Source organism: Arachis hypogaea, chromosome 18, assembly GCF_003086295.3.
Source record: "Arachis hypogaea cultivar Tifrunner chromosome 18, arahy.Tifrunner.gnm2.J5K5, whole genome shotgun sequence".
Taxonomy (NCBI): Eukaryota; Viridiplantae; Streptophyta; class Magnoliopsida; order Fabales; family Fabaceae; genus Arachis; species Arachis hypogaea.
Window position 1 is genome coordinate 3,277,001 of NC_092053.1, and position 19,495 is coordinate 3,296,495.

Genomic DNA, 19,495 nt, shown 5'->3' on the forward strand with positions numbered 1-19,495 from the left:
AATTACAGCAAGATGTTCAATAATATCTAAATAGATTAAGATAAAAAGGGTTTGTTAATAATTATGCTAATAAAAAAATTGATAAAATAAATAAATTTATCAATATTTTTTTTGTAAAACAATAAATTTACCAACAAAATAGATGTAATCGAATCTAGAAGGATTGAGATCAGAGTGTCAAAACTCACAAAACTACTAAATCCATATTGTGGGATACTTGATGATTTTAGAAGTTTGTGCACATCGGTACGTTGGTTTAAATTCACCACATACTCTTGATATGTAGTCTTGAAGTTACATACCCACATTGCGTCCAAGTTTTAATACCAAAATATGTAATTTGATATGTCATTCCTTCTCTTAGCAAATTCACGAATCGAGACACAAGAATCTTCTTAACTGAAATATGTATTTTTTTCTCCCTAAAATTGACAAACAAAAATCAAAGAACAATTAAAATGAGGTAAATAAACACATTTGAAATATCAATAATATAAATTCAGTATTATTTAAAAAAGTGGTAGGAAACTCACGTTTTTATCGAGCAAAATCATCTCAATTGAAACATCTAATTTGTTTTTTTTAATAAAAATAAGCTTTTAAAAATATTTTGTATTTTGTGGATATATCGATATCCGATCCGATTCGCAAATATGCGGATCGGATCGGATTTAAGCTTAAAAACTATAGATATTGGATATGATCCGATGGTTTTAGTGCGGATCGAATCAAGATTTTGGTTATATCTGATTCGATCCGCGTTCATCCCTAGAGAGATTATTTGGAATGCTGGAAATTAGAATTCAATTAAGAGTTGAATGCTTTTTCTTACTTTAGAACAACTACAAATGAATGATTTGAATTCTTTTAAGAATTCCAATTCTTATTTATCCTTTATTTGTAAATTAGATCAAAAAGGGAAAATTTTTATTTTAATAAATAAAATAAATATAATAATTATCAAAATAAATAATTTAAAAAATACTTATCGATTTAAATTTCACAGTCTTATCTCGTTTACAGTGGAATTCCGGACCCCATTTTGACTTAATCAACCTCTTTCTCCCCTCTTTTAACCCTTTTCTACCCTATTTTAGATTGATACGGTGATGGCGCGCTAGGCGGGGAACGGTGGAGACATTAACAGGCTGAATGAGACGTCACATTATGCCGGAACGGCCGACTTCGAGGTTAGCTACGTTATATTTGTTTAGGGTTTAGGGTTCATGGTACTTTAACCAGTCCGATTTGATCACCGGTACTCCGCACTCTTGCGAATACTGTAGTTCTTCACACCCTGAAGCACTGCCTCTCATCTTTTGAACCCGTGGCCGACCCGAAACTCTACACGGCCATCTGGGTTGTAATCCTCTTCACTTGTGTCAGAAAACGGAGTCCTCTCATGCATGGCGTTCAGATCTAAACTGTGATAGTGACTTGGCACTGCCGATAGCGTCGGAATTGGGTGAGGTGGTGGCAGGACATGGCGCGCCACATTCTGGGCAGGTGTCTCCGGAACAAACTCATCCTCATTTCCAATATCGGACGAATCACTGTCCGCACTGTCCGCCACGTAATCCTCGTACGACTCCTCCTCGCCCTCCTCTGCCTCATCTACTAGAATGACGACATGAATGGGCGGTGGTGCGAGAGGTCGGTCGTCCTGTACATAGGTCGAGTGTACGGAACTCCCACAACTACTATGTCCCACCTCGGCGGAAAGCTCCATTACCTGCTCCACCATGATCCTCCCATGGATGTTGAACATCAGTCGCACATGCTCGTCCCCTTGAAGTCAGAATAGTCGAAACCGGAAGACTCTGTTACCCATGGGTGCCAGCAACCTATACGCCACCCATCCGATCTCCCTCACTTCTGTACCACCAAGCTTGCTCAATATCAAACTCTTCAAATCCGACAATGTATTCACACGCTGAGTGCGAAACAATATCAGATTCCCACACTCAAATGTCACCTTGTTGTCGCCATTTCTCATACGATAATTAGGATAAACAAGCACAACTATGTATGGACTGTTACTGGCCATTGATGCCTTATTTTCGTGAGGAAAACCAGACCGAAAAAGGATAGAAAATATTTGTGGAGAATACCAACAGTTACACATCCTTTTATAGCAGCTGTTAATTTGTCTTTCATCTATCTCGTTTATACTGTAAACAAGATGCACATTTTATGTATCTCGTTTACAGTGTAAACGAGATATACACGTTGCAGCTGACGTGTCTTATCTCATTTGCAGTATAAACGAGATAAGACTGTAGAATTTAAATCGATAATTATTTTTTAAATTATTTATTTTGATAATTCTTATATTTATTTTATTTATTAAAATAAAAAATTCTCAAAAAGGTCTAATTTTTAAATTTATTTTAATATTTTTTAAATTTAAATTCTATTCTATTAATATATCATAGTCATTTTAAATGATAAAATTAAGTTTTAAACAAAAATATATTTTTTAAAAAAAATAGCAACATAAAATCATGGTGTTTTCCCTGATAAAGTCATCGCTGAGTGCTGACCTAAAAAAGCAGAGTGAGGCAAACATCTTGGATCTTATAACATGGAGTAAACATATTTCCAATTAATAACTGTAACGTAACACTCCGTTAATAAATGAAAAATTATAACGCTTCAATTTCATATATTTTAGTTATCCATTGGTATAGTTTGATAGAACAAAAATTAATCCCTGGCAGAGCGCAGATCTAAACTTTTATTTTTTGCTAATAAATTATTATATGCACAAGATAAAATTTAAATTCTCAAGACTTACTTAAATATACAAAATAAAATTTAAATTCTCAATACTTGTTTAAATGAATAAAGTCTATTTAACCAATTCAAATTAATTCAATTTTAAATATAAACACTCCAAATGTGTTAAATTTGTATTTATACAAAAAATATATGAGTTGATAATGCCACCAATCCAAATTAATTCAATTTCATATATAAACACTCCAAATATGTTAAATTTGAATTTATACAAAAATATCTAAATTAAATGTGTATAACATTTACCTTTAGATGAGTATTTTGGTGACATAATATTTATCCTATTTTTTATTTTATTTAATATATTTTGTAATAAATAAATGTTAAACGAGACAGATTTAGACCCAATTTAGATAAATAACTTAACTAAATTCTTTTTGACAAAATAGTTTAAATAATAAATAACTATATTAAAAGTAACTTATAAATAAGTTATTTTGTGTTTAAATTTTTAGCTCTAAAAGTGCTTATTTTATAGAAATGTGATAAAAAATAGTAATATTATGAGAGAAGTCATTTCTTTTAACTTCTTTATAAGCTCTTAAATAACTTTTTAGAAAACTGTAATTTGATTTTAAAAATTGCACCAGACATTAATACTACTATTTTTCATAAATTAAAAATAAAAAAAATTACTTTTAAAGCTTCCAAATGGTCCCTTAGACTATTTTTTTTCTCCTAAACACTAGCCGTCGGAGACAGAATATACTTATTGCCTGATGATCATGCTACTTAAGGCCTAACACAAATAATTTTTTATCTGTGCGCCTACAAAACATTGCTGTGAAGGCCTATGCTGGTACCCAACAAGAAGAAGCATATAGGATTCTGCCCTTCCAACCTTGTAGAAGCCATTTGCCATCAGCATGAAGCATGAAATCTTTATGATAACCTTCATTTCTCAACATATCCTTAAACTTCTCAATCATTTGTTCATCCAATGAAAGCTGCCTGAACCCTGCTCTTGTGTTCCTTACCTGCCATTTCTTGTAATTGTGTGGTCTCTCAATCCTCTCATTCCCTTCACAAGCCACAACATTCATCACTTCCTTCCCAAATATAGCTTCCTCATACATCAACCTTATAGGATCATCACGGGCAACAGTGTTATCAAGCATGTCAAACATTGCTGAGTAATGAAACATTGCCTCCTTAAACCTTGTCACGAAGAATGCAGCATCATAGTTACCATTTATAATGCCATGTACAAATACGTTTGGATTAGCCTTCCTTATTAACTCCAAAACAGAATCTCTAGGATTCTCCAACACAACTGTCTCATCATGCAGATTCTCAAATCTAAACATGCAATTCACAGCTACAAACTCATTCTCCCTTATCTTGAGATCCTCAACTTTGATTCTCTCCCATTTCTTTGCAACAACAGCATTGAACTCGAAAGGGACGTTGAATCGCTCGCAATACCTTGCTAAGCATTGCCCTGTTTGCTCAAGCTTCAAACCAGGCAGTGGATACTCTATCCCGGTTATGCGAAGCTTTGGAGGCCCACTGGGGAGTCTGGATAGGCGATATATAAGTCCAGGCCACTTGAAGCCATAGCGGATGCCAAATTCGACAATGTGAAGAGTTTGGACACCTTCCATGGCCGAATTGTCAATTGAGTTGATTGAGAACCTGATTCCAAACTTGTCAAATGGACAAGCTGATGCATACATTTGGTAGGCCTTGACCATATCAGAAGCAGAGGGCCTTTTTGTGGATAAGGCACTATGAATGTGTGTACCTGTCCCTGACATGCGTGCTTCGAGAGCATTTACAAAGTAATGGGACAATCTCTGAGTTGCATCACCTGTTGGAGAAGAATGCAGCTTAATCTGCATCAATAACTCTTTTGCCATTGGACGGTTATCAGAAGAAACTGCTTGTGCACATTGCATCAACAATGACCTCAGATCAATAACTTCATCGTCATTTTTGTCATTTCTTTTCCTTGCACGGCTCTTCTTACCGCGAGAGTCTTTGGGAACGCCTTCATCAGCTTGTGATGATCCTCTTCCCAATCCAGCTCCAAGAAGTACCTTATCAAAAAATTCGGATAGCTCAGTGTCATCCATGTACAATGCTGATTGCTTGCTACTGCTTCCCATGGACTCAGCAAGAAATTGGACCTCTTCCTCTTCCTCTTCCTCTTCCTCGAAATCATAATCGACTTCTTCAGTCTTAATCACCACCTGTCCTAATCCACTACTATTGTTTGTGGCAGTGAAGTCGCTTCTGTGGTTAGATTGGGGGGTGGTGGAGGATGGATTGGACTGAAAATTAAAGGTATCAGGAAAAGGTAAAGTGTTTGGCATCAATGGAATCATAGAAAGATCAAAACCGCTCCAGAAGTAGTCAGCAGAGCTGCTAGTATTGGTGGTGCCACAAGTGCTGCCAGAACTAATACTGCTATAACTATCCCCAGGGCTCTCCACATTGGGGTAGTAATTATGATGCTGGATAGAAGAAGAAGTTGAAGACGACAAAGTAGAGGCAGAAGAAGGATACCTCTGGCCAATGGCATCATAAAGTGATTTCTCAGCTGTTAGGAGAGCCGAGGAATGTTGGAACATGTTGTACTCTTCATCAATGTCTTCTTCCATAAGCATTTCATCTATGTACTTTAGGGCTGCAGCAGAGAAATCACTCTCATCAAAGGGAGCTGGATTTTCATCCCTATTAGTTGTGAAATCGGTGGCCGGATTTCCACCATGGCTTGGATCAGCCATCTAGCACGCGGCCTCAGACTCAAATGAGAAGCAGCAGGAAATTTAACCACTAAGCTATGAACTCATCTGCCGAAATAAATAGGTCATGAAATATAGAGAAATTCTTAGTTGTGCTAAGAGCAAATCAGTGTTTTTATTATTATGAAATAATAATTGCCTTTCACATAAACATTATAAGTCTATTATTATTTTTTCTAAAATACTAATAACATAGAATTTAACTTCTAAATGGCAACATAAATAGCGCAGAGTAAGAACATTTATTTTCTCTAAGAGCACACAAGAAAAGAAATTTTCCTGAAGTATATTTAAGTAACAAGGATTTGTGTTAGGTACCTGAAGTTAGTTATAGCAGTGTTGCATGCTATACTATGGTAGTAGCAATAAATGGTTCTGGATTGCATGCATAGGAAAGTAGACTTTATAACATGTCTCTGAGGCAATCGCTTTCAAGGAGATGGTGAACCACTATACACATCATAGGACGTAGACTTGATTTTCATGTATGTTTCTAGAAACGAAAAACGGCTCCTTTTGTGTTCAAATTCTCAACAACAACAGAGATAATGCTCCCTCTGATCTTTTGTTGAAGAATTTTCACGTGTCAAAATGCTTATAAGGTTAATGAGATGGAAAATGGAAAGCATGTATGTGCGTTTCGTTATGTTATCCAATGCATCTAAACCCTATAATTGGAAGCAAACATTCAAAGTAATGTAACATATATACACATACCTTCCTTCCTCGGCACATATATGCGCCATAAATGGAAAGATATTCTGTGATGCAAACTGCAAAAGTAATTGACATATATATTGGATTGGATTGGATTGAAGTGGAGTGGAGTGAGTATGAATTATGAAAGGCATTAAGTTTGAGAGCGAGATTGGAAGATATTTATTTTACGAGGAAACAAGCTAAGGCGCGGCAATGTAGTGGTCATCACCGACCAGGTAGAGGTGCCGGCCACTTGCCACCTGGTTAGGGTTGAATTCAACGCTTGGAACTGTGTCTTTGGACGACGATGGAAGCTGATGTGTTCATTTCATTCATCATCGTAGTATCTACAACACTCACCGGCCACCGCCATCATAGCTACTTAGCTAGGTTCCAGAAACGTACTCTCTCTCTCTCTCTCTCTCTCCTCTCCTCTCTCTCTCTCTCTCTCTCTCTCTCTCTCTCTCTCTCTCGCATAAGATAAGAATTAAGAAACGTGCAAAATTCTTCCATTTTCTTCCTGCCTCAGATACGTGCATGGAGCACTCTTAAAAAATTCAAACGATCATAACTTGGCCCATTGCAACATAAGTTGGGCCTCGCAGAGAGCCCATGAAAAGGCCTGTCTTAGAGGTTATATACTGAGATTTGCAGCAGGTTTCACCGTTTCAGTAACAAATTCAGAAAATTCATAATGCCGCAAAAAATTAATTATATTAAATTTTAAAAAAATATAATTTTTTTTTATATATACAAATGAATTATTAAAAATTCCAAGAGACGGCCTATACACGTCCCGCTGAATTAGTCCTTAATAGGTCATGACGTACAGACACTAAGATACGAAGACAAATAAATTTTAAATTCTTATAAAATAAGCATATATATATAATATAATATAAATTATTTTTTAGATAAATTATAATTATATTTTTATATTTTATTAATATTAAAATATAAATTAATTTTTAATTGTTTTTTGATTTTTTTAATTGTATAAAATATTTTTATTTTAATAAATATTAATATATACTAATTTTAAATTTATTTTAAAAATATATATTAAGAATAAAGTTAAACACGCTAATATATATATATGATAGTATTTAGGTGTGTTCAAACGTGTTCGAAGAATAATTTTTAATTTTTATTAAAATACAGATACAAACTCCGCCTATGTTATACATACGGTACATAGTCAGTCCCAAATTCAGATAAAGAGGGAGGCTTGTGTTGGCCTTCGACAGCCAACATAAAAACTTAGTCGAATTTTCATGACATGGATCAAAAACGTTATTGCACTAAAGTTAGGTCGTTGTCCAGAAGCAACAAGCTGTATGGTTCGCGTACAGTGTCAAATGAGCAAGAGCCGCTGCATCGGTGTCTGGGTGTAGTGTTAAATAAGTAAGACTTTCCGCGATTTCATGAAAGAACGAGCGTAAATAAGCTAGTTCACAAAGAAAAAGGTAAAAGTAAAGGTCGGAGCGACAGAAAGTTAAGATTTGGAACATGGAACATAGGCACTCTAACAGAAAAATTCATAGAGGTGGTAGATACCATGACAAGGAAGAAGATTAACATCATGTGCCTACAAGAAATAAAATGGGTCGGCGCAAAGGTTAGAGAGTTGGATATCTTCGGGTTCAAACTTTGGTATATAGAAAAGGTGAAGAATAGGAATGTGGTAGGTATTATCGTGGATAAGCAGTGGAAGAATAACATAGTGGATGTCAAAAGGGTAGGTGATCGGATGATCTCTATCAAATTTATGGTGGAAGAAGGTACTTTTCATGTGATTAGCGACTATACACCGCAAGTGGGTTCGGACGAACAACACAAGATAAGATTTTGGGAGGATCTAGAGAGTTTGGTCCAAGACATACTTTCGAGAGATAAAATTTTCTTAGCAATAGACTTAAATGATCATGTTGGAAGAGAATTGATTGGATATGAAAGTATTCACGGAGGCCATGGTTTTCGGGGTGGTCAATACCGAGGGTAAAACTATTTTGGACTTTTCCTCAACCTTTAACATTCTCATCGTAAATACATGTTTTAAAAAGAGAGACAAATATCTTATAACTTATAGGAGTGGCATGACAAACTCTCAAATCAACCTCTTCTTGTTGAGGAGAGTCGACCGAAAAGTTTGCATTAATTGTAAAATTATTTCGCAAGAGAGTTTAACAACACAACATAGGATACTTGTCATGGATTTTTATGTTGAGCAAAAGTTGAGGAAAATACATTATACGAAGAACTCAAGGACGAGGTGGTGGCAAATGAAAGGTAAAGAACAAAGAAGTTTCATAAGACAGATAGGAAAAGAGGCAAAGTGAATAGGGAATGGAAGCACGAAGAAGATATGAAGGGAGATGGCAGAAGTTACTAGATGAATGAAAAAGAAAGTCTTAGTGAATTTAGAGAAATATGACCAAGAAACAAGGAGTCTTGGTGGTGGAATACGGGTATACAAGAAAAGATAAAGACAAAAAGAGAGTGCTTTAAAGAGTAGTTTTTGTGCCGCAATGTAGATAATTGAAAAAAATATAAGGTGACTAAGAAAGAGACAAAATTAGCTGTAAGTGAAAAAAGAATAAGAGCATATGAGGATCTCTACCAGTCTTTAGGTACAAAGGAAGGAGAAAAAGGTATATATTGAATTGCAAAGAGTCGTGAAAGAAGAACAAGAGACTTGGATCAGGTTAAGTGCATAAAAGATAAAAACGGAGAGATTTTGACTCAGAAGATCAATGAAAGGTGGAAGAGTAACTTCTACAAGTTATTTAATGAAGGATAGAAGACTCTTCTGAGTCTTGGTCGGTTATGCACGAGGGAAGAAGATCAAAATTTTAACTACTATCGAAGGATTTGAGACTTTGAGGTAAACGATGTTCTAAAGCGGATGAAAAATTGCAGGACAGTAGGATCCAATAATATTTCTATTGAAGTTTGGAAGGGTCTTGGAGAGAAAGACATCAGTTGGTTAACCAAGTTTTTTAATGAGATTTTAAGGTCAAAGAAGACGCTAGATGAGTGGAGAAATAACACCTTGATACTTATCTAAAAGAATAAAGGGAATATACAAAGTTACAGAAATTATAGAATGATCAAACTCATGAACCATATCATGAAGTTATGGAAAAGGGTGATACAACGGAGGTTGAGACAAGAGATAGAAGTACCAGAGAACTAATCTAGTTTTATGACAGACAGATCCACTACTGAAGCTACATATATGTTAAGAATGATTATGGAGAAGTATCATAATAATATATGAGATCTACATATGGTATTTATTGATTTGAAAAAAAACATACGATATGGTACTAAGGGAGGTCTTATGAAAGGTTTTGAAAAGAAAGAGAGTACGGATCGCATATATTTGTGCAATTAAATACATGTATGATAGGGCTACCACTAGTGTGAAGACTCAAGGTGGTATGACAGATGAATTTTCTATTGGTATAGAATTAACCAGTGATCATCCTTAAGTCCATACCTTTTTACTTTAGTCTTGGAAGTACTCACAAAGCATATCCAAGAGTATATGTCATGGTGGATGTTTTTTGTCGATAATATCGTCCTTATGGGAGAGTCAAGAAAATACCTAAATAAGAAGTTGGATTTATGGAAAGAAGTTTTAGAAGTGTATGGTCTGCCCATAAGCTGTAACAAGACAAAATATATGGAATATAAGTTCGGCCACTGAAGGGAAAACCCTAATACAGAGGTGAAGATTGGAGAAAACATCCTACGAAAAATTAAAGTTTTAAGTATTTTAGGTACATTATACATGATAATGGAGAGATTGAACATTATGTAAACTATAGAATCCAAGCAGGTTGCTCAAAATAGCGGAGTATGTCTGGTTTTATATGTGACAAAAAAATTACTTTAAAACTTAAAGGTAAATTCTATTGCACTGCTATCAGACCGGCTATACTTTTTGGTACAGAATGTTGGGTAGCCAAAGGACAGCAGGAACATAAGTTAACTGTGACAGAAATGGAAGATGGAAAATAGACAAGAAATGAAAGGCAAAAGAAGACCTAAGAAGACCATCTATGGTCAAATGAGATCTACACGTAAACGGTATTTTTGTAGACATGATAGAGCTCAATGACGTTTGATTCATGTAACCAACCCCACCTAATAAGACAAGGCTTTATTATTGTTGTTGTTGTTGTAAAACACGATTGGATACAAAAGACACACACAGTGACGGATCCAGAAAATTTTGATAGTGTGGAAAAAAAAAATATATATATATAATAATAATAATAATAATAATAATAATAATAATAATAATAATAATAATAATAATAATAATAATAATTTTTATAATAAAAATATTATGTGTACATAAAAATTAGTTATCAGATTATTTATTAATCATTATGTATTTGTATATAAATATATGTATTGTTTAATTTATTTTTAATGTGTATTTTTTATTTCAATATATATACACAGGTAATTATTTTCGATGTAAATATAACATGATTAGTTTTTATAATATCTAATTTTACAAATTAAAACACTAAAATAATCATTTATAAATAGGGTAAAGTATATTTTTTGTCCTTAAAGTTTGACAAAAGTTTTAAAAATATCCTAAGTTTTATTTTGTTTCAATTTTGTCCCATAAGTTTTCGATTTGCATCAAATATACCTCTGATGGCTAATTTTTCAAAAAATTTAAGATCGATTCAACAACAATTTCATAAGAACAACCCCTCAACACAAGCAAATCAAACATAATTTTCATGCATTATTGTGATATTGGTCTTAAATTTTTTGAAAATTTAGCCTCCGAGGGTATATTTGATGCAAATCGAAAACTTTTGGGACAAAATTGAAACAAAATAAAACTTAGGGGTATTTTTAAAACTTTTGCCAAACTTCGGGGACAAAAAATATACTTTACCCTTATAAATATCTGTCTTTTTATATAGGATAATGCTATATATTCATATTTTTTTGTTAACCAAGTCCAATCAAATTTGTCAAAGACAATAAAAATCAGTTATGACTAATATTATTTTAAATTTTATTGTTTAATTTAGTTAGACTTAATTCATAAAAAGATTTGGATGTGTAGTATTTCTTATTTATATATATATATAAGTAAATACTTATTTAAAAATTTACTTCTTATATAATTAGAAATCAATTCTTACTGAGATTCATAACTAAAAAAGTTCTTTCAATTAATGTAGTTACATAAAAAATTAAAACTAATATAAAACAAGATAAATAACATTCTTTTGAGTTGATTTCTAAAAAAAAACACAAATTTCATTTAAATTGAGAATTGATCATTCTAATGACATCTATAAAATTTTTAAATTGATTATAAAGTACCAAAAGTTAAGTAAAAAATTATTATGGGGTCAAATTTAATAATTTAGTGGGGGCAAATAAATATTATTATTATATACTACTCAAAAAAATTTTAAATCGTAGTAGGGGCGATTGCCCCACACTCTTGTACATACATCCGTCCCTGCACACACATCAAACGAATATCATGTTCAAAATGTGTTCAATATGTAAACACAATAACTTAGCAAAATATTCGTGCGTAAGTGATTTTGATAGTAGAGATAATTGGTATCGAAAATGTTCAAACAAAATTGTCTCTAGTCATAAAATAGGAATGATATATGTATTACTCTTGTATACATCATTCTCATACACCTTTTATATTTTGCATTAAAAGTGATGGATAAAAATTAAAAAAAAAAGGCAAAAAACTAGAATAAGCCAAGGCAAGAAATGTGTAACCTAAATACGCCAAAGTGAAAATCGTTTCAGCAATAAGCCAAACGTGAATTTTATGTAATTCGAACCAGGATGGTTCGAATTACAAACCTTAGTAATTCGAACCAGGGTGGTTCGAATTAGGTGAAGAGGAGCTTTGTGTGTAATTTGAACCAATGTGGTTCGAACTACTAACCCAACTAATTCGAACTCATCTAGTTCGAACTATAGCCAATTGTGCAACGTATGTAATTCGAACCAGGCTGGTTCGAATTACCCTTGGCATGGTCCTTCATAAATCGAACCAAACTGGTTCGAATTAGTGGTGATTCGGCTATATAAGGAGTTCGAATCACCCTCATTCGAACTATTATTCCTTCCCCCTACCCCACGAAATCTCAGAGAAAACGACCCAGATTCTCTCCAAGGAAGACCTGAACGGAATACTCTGCTGATGGGGGACGATCCGGCACGGTTATATCGCTTGGACGGAGTCGCTCATATAGCCGGGGTCATCAACGACGAGGTTAGTACGGAAATATTTTTGATCATAGCGGTTTTTGTGACTTAGTAGTTTTGCATGTGGGTTAGATGGTGGTATATGTTAGTGGTTTATGTAGGTGGTTTATGTTAGTGGTTTAAGTTAGCGGTTTAAGTTAGTGGTTTATGTTAGTGGTTTAGGTTGGTGGTTTAGGGTAGTGGTTTATGTTAGTGGTTTAAGTTAGTGGTTTAAGTTAGTGGTTTAAGTTAGTGGTTTATTTTGGTGGTTTATGTTATCGGTTTTTGTGAGTGGTTTATGCAAGCGGTTTATTTGAGTGGTTTATGGTAGGTGGTTTTCGTTAGTGGTTTTATGTTGGTGATTTGTTTGACTTGTTTGATTGTAGTTGTTTTACGCTAGATGTTTTATGTAAATCGGTTTAGTTAAGGTTTTTCTTGTTAGTGGATCTCGTTAAGCCGGTTTATGTTAACGGCTTAGTTGTGCGGTATATGGGTTTGTTTTCCAGTTGCTTATCTTTCATTGAATGTTATGCGGTTTTATTTAGCAGAAAGGTTTGTTGATGATTTATCGCGTTGCTTACGGTTGTGGTTGGTTTTTAAGCTGGTTTTAACTATGCGGTTCATTACTACTCGCAGCCCCAGCGATGCATTAGGAGCATGCGGCGGCAGCAGGGCATGCGACTTGATGATAGATACGTTCCGTACTTGCAGATGGCAGGTCTATACCATCTTGCAAGGTTGAACGACCGATGGTTCCGGCTAGACGAGGCCCTTGTCAGTGCATTCGTGGAGCGATGGCGTCCCGAGACGCACACGTTTCATATGCCGTTCGGAGAGTGCACTATCACACTCCAGGATGTGGCATACCAGCTGGGTTTGCCAGTGGACGGCCATTACGTGAGCGGGTGCCTGTCAGAGTTCCATATATACATCGAGGGTGGCCGTCCAGCCTGGGTCTGGTTCCAGGAGTTGCTCAGAGTTATACCTCCTCCTAGTCAGGTTCAGAAGTACGCCGTGAACTGCAGCTGGTTTCAGGAGACTTTTGGCGAGTGCCCGGAAGATGCAGATGAGGAGACTGTGCGCCGATATGCCCGTGCGTACATCATGATGTTGTTGGGCACGCAGCTGTTCGCGGACAAGTCCGGGAACCGGATTCACATCAGATGGCTTCCGTATGTAGCGAGGCTGGAGGAGCTGGGTACCTACAGCTGGGGTTCTGCAGCACTGGCTTGGTTGTACCGTTGCATGTGCCGAGTCGCGAACAGACATGTCGTCAAGTTAGCCGGCCCGCTTCAGCTACTTCAGTCTTGGATCTTTTGGCGCTTTCCTCAGTTTAGGCCTGCAGGATATGAGACGTTCAGCTGGCCATTGGCCTCGAGGTACTAGAAACGGCCTTATCTGTTTCAATTTTACACACATCACTGCATTTCATTAATAGTCTATTGCATACTCTAAACACATATTTCAGTTGATGTAACACATGTGTATCTTGCAGATGGTCAGGTTACAACCCTTCCGGGAGCGAGAAGGGTCCTAGAGTGGCGATGTGGAGGCTCAGGATAGACCGGTTACAGGACAGGGAGGTGAGTATGCAAGTTAACAAGTGTCCTTTTATAATCAAGCTTTTCTATTTGGTTCCAACAGTTTCCCTGACAAGAATGGCTTCCTTGTGTTGTGCAGTTCATATGGATGCCGTACAGTAGCCCCGACGTACTTCAGGTTTTGCATCCGGAGGTTTTGGAGCCTCGGCATATGGCGTTGTGGCGCTCTGTGACCGCGCTGATCTACTTTGCTGTCATAGAGTGGCATCAGATAGATCGTGTTCTTCCGTAGTTTGGAGGGGTTCAGCCCCTTCCGCTTCCCGCCCTGAACATCGACTTTCTGATGTCCAAGGACGGTAGAGGTGGCGATCGGTGGTTCCCGTCTTATTTGGAGAAGTGGCATCTCTACTGGGACTCTCGTCAGGAGAGTGTGCTGAGGTTCGACGTTGTTGCCGACCCCGGACCGTCGCATGAGTTCCTTGATTGGTGGAGTCAGCATGGGAAGAGGTTCTTGTCTCCGGACACGCAGCTGGGGGATCCTAGATCAGTTCCGGTTCCAGTTGAGGCGTCACAGCGAGGTCCGGGGCGAGTTCCTGACATGGATCGTCCTGAGGACGTGCCAGACAGGCGTAGGGTTGAGAGGAGGATGGGTGTGGGGACACGGCGGAGCCAGCGTGAGTTTAGGTGGCCTGATCATGGTATGGACGATGATCACGACGCCGGTCCAGTTAGAGGCGGACGACGAGCCCAGGGAGGTAGGGCGAGGGGGCATGCTGACCGTGGGGACGACGTCGATCATCAGCATGGGCCCGTTGGCGGGGGTGGTTCAGGGGCTGTTGCAGCTGCGGGTACTAGTACACACGATGGCGGTCATGGGGGTGAGTGGTATGGTACAGGGATGGGTGACGGGGCTGACACGGGTGACGCTGGACTTGGATCGGGCCCTCTTGGACATTACTTCATTGGTGTGCCAGCCGATGACCAGCCTGAGCAGGGGGGTACACCTTGGGTTATCCCGGGATCACAGTGGTCAGACTTTATTGGGTCCGAGACGCTTGTTGGGGATTTCGGGAGTCCACGCTTCCTAGAGGAGATCAGCGCCATCATGCAGGGGGACGTCACTCCCCGCACTGGTGGCCAGAGCTCAGGCACACAGGCCCCGTTAGATGTTGATCTGAACGAGCCTCCATCGTCATCCGGTGGTCAGCAGTTCTGTCTCGGAGGTACCCCTCCATCCACCTTCACCGCTGCATCACAGTCTGTCGTAGGGGTGCCTGCGGCACCCCTGCATGTTGCGCCACCTGCACAGCCTGCCCCGCAGGAGGATGGGGATGACATCGAGGATGAGGAGCCGTTTATCCGCCGAGGTCAGAGGGCACGGGTAGCCCGTCGCTGTGGTACTGGATCGCATCTGTTTAGATGATGCACGTTTCTTGTATTTTATTCCTATGGTTCAATCATGTATGATAATGATATGTACTTTCCTTGTTATGTTGTAGTTTATTTACCTATGTTATTTGTTGTTTGTGTTGTGGGACATTGACTATTTATAATCATCGAATCATGAAGTAGTTTAGTGTTTACCTTTGCATATTAAAATTTGCATCGACGGAACTTGTAGCAGTATTCATAATGAAAGACAACATATTCATTACTACTCACAACAATCAAAGTACAATGTATAAAGATCAAACAGTTACATACGTGCTAAGACATTGCATCTAACAGGAAAACTAAAATGTAAATAAAACTAACACAAACTACATGCCCACTAATGGCGTCCTGCCTGAGACGATCCTCCAACCTGTGGGCAACAACGTCGTGTGTGTCCGGGTTGGCGACATAGGCCACACCTCTTTGGTCGATTCGGATCTGCCTCGTCCATATTCGTCCGTATCCTGGTGGATCTAGGACGACCCTCTCTCGCACGCCTCCTGTCAGGGTCCGGAATCACCGTGGGCCCGTCGTAAGGTGGCCAGAAGCCCTCCGGGATCGGAGGTGTGAATCCCATCCGATACACACTGAACACCGAGCTAATCTGATAGACGCTGTGGACGTAAGAGGTCCAGGTGAGCCGTGAGTAGGCACAGCATGCAAGTGCGTGCTGACACGGGAAATGAAGCGCCTGGAAGTACCCGCAGTCACATGTCTGCGATGCAAGCGATACTCTGTAGGTTCCCAACGAGAAAGAACCAGTCGGAGTGGTCTCTGCTACGGTGAACTCGGAGTTATCCCGGTCATACAACGTCACCGTAAAGCACCTGGCCGTCTTCAAGTTGGCCTCAATCGCCTTCACCAAATGCTGACTGAATTGTTGACCGGTTCCCATCTGCGCCTCATCCTCTCTCCCCTTGCGAACAAAGAGTTCCGCAAGCCTACAATATGTTGCCTTCACCAGGGATGCTACAGGGAGATTTCTGACCCCCTTGAGGATTGAATTCACACACTCGGAGATGTTCGTCGTCATGTGACCGAATCTCCGACCCTCATCACGATGCTGAGTCCACAAGGAGTAGTCAATCCGGTTCGCCCAGTCACACATCGCCGGGTCTTCAGACCGAAGAATATCAAACCAGTAATCAAATTCAACCTCGGTCTTCGCATACGCCGCATTGACTAGTAGCCTCCTAGCATCTTTGCCCTTGAAGGTAAGGGCAAAATTAGCCGCTACGTGTCGTATGCAGAATGCACGGTACGCAGATGGCGGTAACCAACCTCCGTCAGGGGCCTCAAGCGCAGCCTTGATGCCGTTGTGCCTGTCCGATATAACCAGCAGACCGGGCTGCGGGGTCACGTGCTCTCGAAGGTGCGAGAGAAAGAATGTCCAGGACTCTGCATTCTCACCCTCCACCAGGGCGAATGCGACTGGTAGAATGTTGGAGTTCCCGTCCTGTGCAATCGCGATGAGCAACGTTCCCCCATACTTCCCATACAGATGTGTGCCGTCAATGCTGACTAGCGGCTTGCAATGACGGAATGCCTCGATGCACGGAGGGAAAGTCCAGAAAAGTCTGTGGAAATATGCTTGAGACTCGTCCACCTGTCCTCCAACTCGAACCGGGCTCGTTCTAAGGACCGCAACACTTCCAGGCATCGTCAGCTGGACACCCAACACCCGCCTAGGGATGTCGTTGTATGACTCATCCCAGTCACCGTAGATGAGGGCAATAGCCTTCTGCTTTGCCATCCATACCCTCCTGTAAGTCGGCCTAAAACCAAAGTGCGCTGCCGTGGCGTTTAGGAGCACCTTTATGCTCATGGATGCGTCAGCCCTAACCATTGGCATAATGAACGACGAAATCACATGATAATCCAAACTCCTGTGGTCGCTAGAGATGGATGTGGCCAGGCAAGTGTGAGGTCCGTTGTACCGTTTGACCTCCCAAAGACCCTTGCGCTTCCGGAGACTCAGTCGAATCAACCATGTGCACCCATTCCCAAACTCGGAACACTTGCCCACATACCTGCGGTGATCGGACTCCAGCACCTTGTACTGTACCCCTCGCCGGATGCTGTAACTCTTCACACTTAGCAGGGCCTCGTCTTTATCCTGGAATTGCTGACCAACCTGGAACTCTGTCAGACCAGCAGTCCCTTCCGCATCTCTAGCTCCGAATCCAACAGCGTGCCCTAAAACCCCCTCATGCCTCATGGCGTCCAAGTCCAATGAGGAAAAATGTGGTGGATACTGCTGTGTGCCAGAGCTAGAACCACCGCCCGCCAATGCAGGACCAGTCGCTCCAACCTCGTCGCCGCTGTCATCCTCAATCGTATCCGGCTCGACGTCGTCCTCATCTGCATCACCCAAGACTCCGTCTCCGACGCCAACCGGTGGAACGCCCTCTAAAGCGTTCGGCATAATATCAAAGGATCTTGCCTCGTCGCCTACCCCGTCATTCAGATCAACAGCAAAAGACGGGGAGGCGACAAGTTGGACCGCTGGCTCGTACACTGGGACGGAGGAAGAAGCCACGGCAGCCCTGGAACTGGAGCCAGCTGCCGTGGCTACATTGGTGGTATTCCGGTTGGAACCCCCTGAGCTGGATACCACATCAATCAGCTTTGCGAGCAACTCTGGTGTCCTCACCTCCGGAAACTGCCTCCGACAAAGAAACATGACTTGCAGGTCCTCATCACTACCAATCGTGAGACAATCATACTTCACCGTATCGTGCAGGATCGTGACTGGAATGCGATAGAAAAACTTCTTAACTCGCTTCGCACCTTCCAGGCCAAGTTTCATCAGCACAGATCTAACAAGGTCATCATAGCTTGTCGTTGGATTCACGACAATACAGAGAGGATCCTTATCTGTGAACTTCACTCCGGAACGAGTTTTCCTCTTAATGGATCCTCTGTGGTGAACCAGAACAACAAAACTCTCCTCACTAGCCATCTTACTGGTCTAATGAGACCAACTCACGCTTAGAACGGTTATATAGAGGTCGATCTCCCACTAATTCGAACCGGCCCGGTTCGAATTATGGTTTGTGTAATTCGAACCGCTTACTCAGGATCTCTCTCTATAATTCGAACCTCCCTGGTTCGAACTATGTGCAGCCAAGGTTCGAACCAACTTGGTTCGATTTATGAAAAAAATTTTGGTTGGAGTTCGAACCACATTGGTTCGAATTACATGCAAAGCTACTCTCCTACTAATTCGAACCACCCTGGTTCGAATTACTAACGTTTATAGTTCGAACCAACCTGGTTCGAATTACATAAAAATAGCTTCTGGCTTATTGCTGAAACGATTTTCAGTTTGGCGTATTTACGTTACACAATTCCAACGTTGGCTTATTAGGGTTTTTTGCCCTAAAAAAATATATATAAAATTTATATTTCATACCATAAAAAATAAGATACATAAAAAATAGTGCAAACATCATTTCTCTTCGTAATAACTCTCTCTCAATATTAGTTACTTCATACCAAGATTTGAAGGTGAAGGGAAAGACCATGTCCCTCCAACTTTGAGCTAATTAGGCTAACATTTATTAATGACCAATGACTAATGACCTTACAAATGACGTATTTTAATTAATAAATAACTCTCTCAATCGAGTGGTTGTATTAACTTGCTTGGTGAGCTGGAAGCTTTGTTGCCTACTGCAACGTTTGGAATTGGAAATAAGAGTATGATTATCTAGGATTAGGAAACTCAATCCCATTATTGATCCGGTTGAATTAGGACATTGCTAACTATCAAATAGAGCAGTTATCCTATTTAGATTGAAAAGAAAATTTTGTAAATTAAAGGGATACTGCAATTTTATAATTATAACTACGTTATGGACATGTATTTAGCTATACACAACGTAAATGGGGACTATACATATATTAATCAAGAAGTATAGACAGACAGAAAGAAAACTAAATACTACAACCTTAAAGACATGAATATAGTAAAAATGGTAAAAGAAAAATATATTAGGAACATTTACA

The 19,495-nt window shown here is 39.2% G+C and overlaps 2 protein-coding genes across 3 annotated transcripts; one reads left to right on the plus strand and one right to left on the minus strand.

Moving 5' to 3' along the window:
- Window positions 1-3,390: 3,390 nt before the first annotated feature.
- On the minus strand, window positions 3,391-6,766 carry LOC112772674 (scarecrow-like protein 14). Of its 2 annotated transcripts, none has more exons than XM_072225703.1 (3): window positions 6,435-6,766; window positions 5,865-6,319; window positions 3,391-5,594 (listed from the first exon to the last, which is right to left on the minus strand). In XM_072225703.1, exon 3 carries the CDS (start codon window positions 5,526-5,528, stop codon window positions 3,591-3,593), a length of 1,938 nt encoding a protein of 645 aa, XP_072081804.1. In that variant the 5' UTR covers window positions 5,529-5,594; window positions 5,865-6,319; window positions 6,435-6,766; the 3' UTR covers window positions 3,391-3,590. The 2 variants fall into 2 exon arrangements, with proteins under 2 accessions (XP_072081804.1, XP_029151172.1); XM_029295339.2 differs by having other exon boundaries at window positions 5,865-6,108; window positions 6,264-6,727.
- A 6,400-nt stretch (window positions 6,767-13,166) lies between these two features.
- LOC112772675 (protein MAIN-LIKE 1-like) lies at window positions 13,167-14,342 on the plus strand. Its single transcript, XM_025817644.1, has 3 exons — window positions 13,167-13,888; window positions 14,005-14,092; window positions 14,190-14,342. Exons 1-3 carry the CDS (start codon window positions 13,167-13,169, stop codon window positions 14,340-14,342), a joined length of 963 nt encoding a protein of 320 aa, XP_025673429.1.
- The last annotated feature ends 5,153 nt before the right edge of the window (window positions 14,343-19,495 follow it).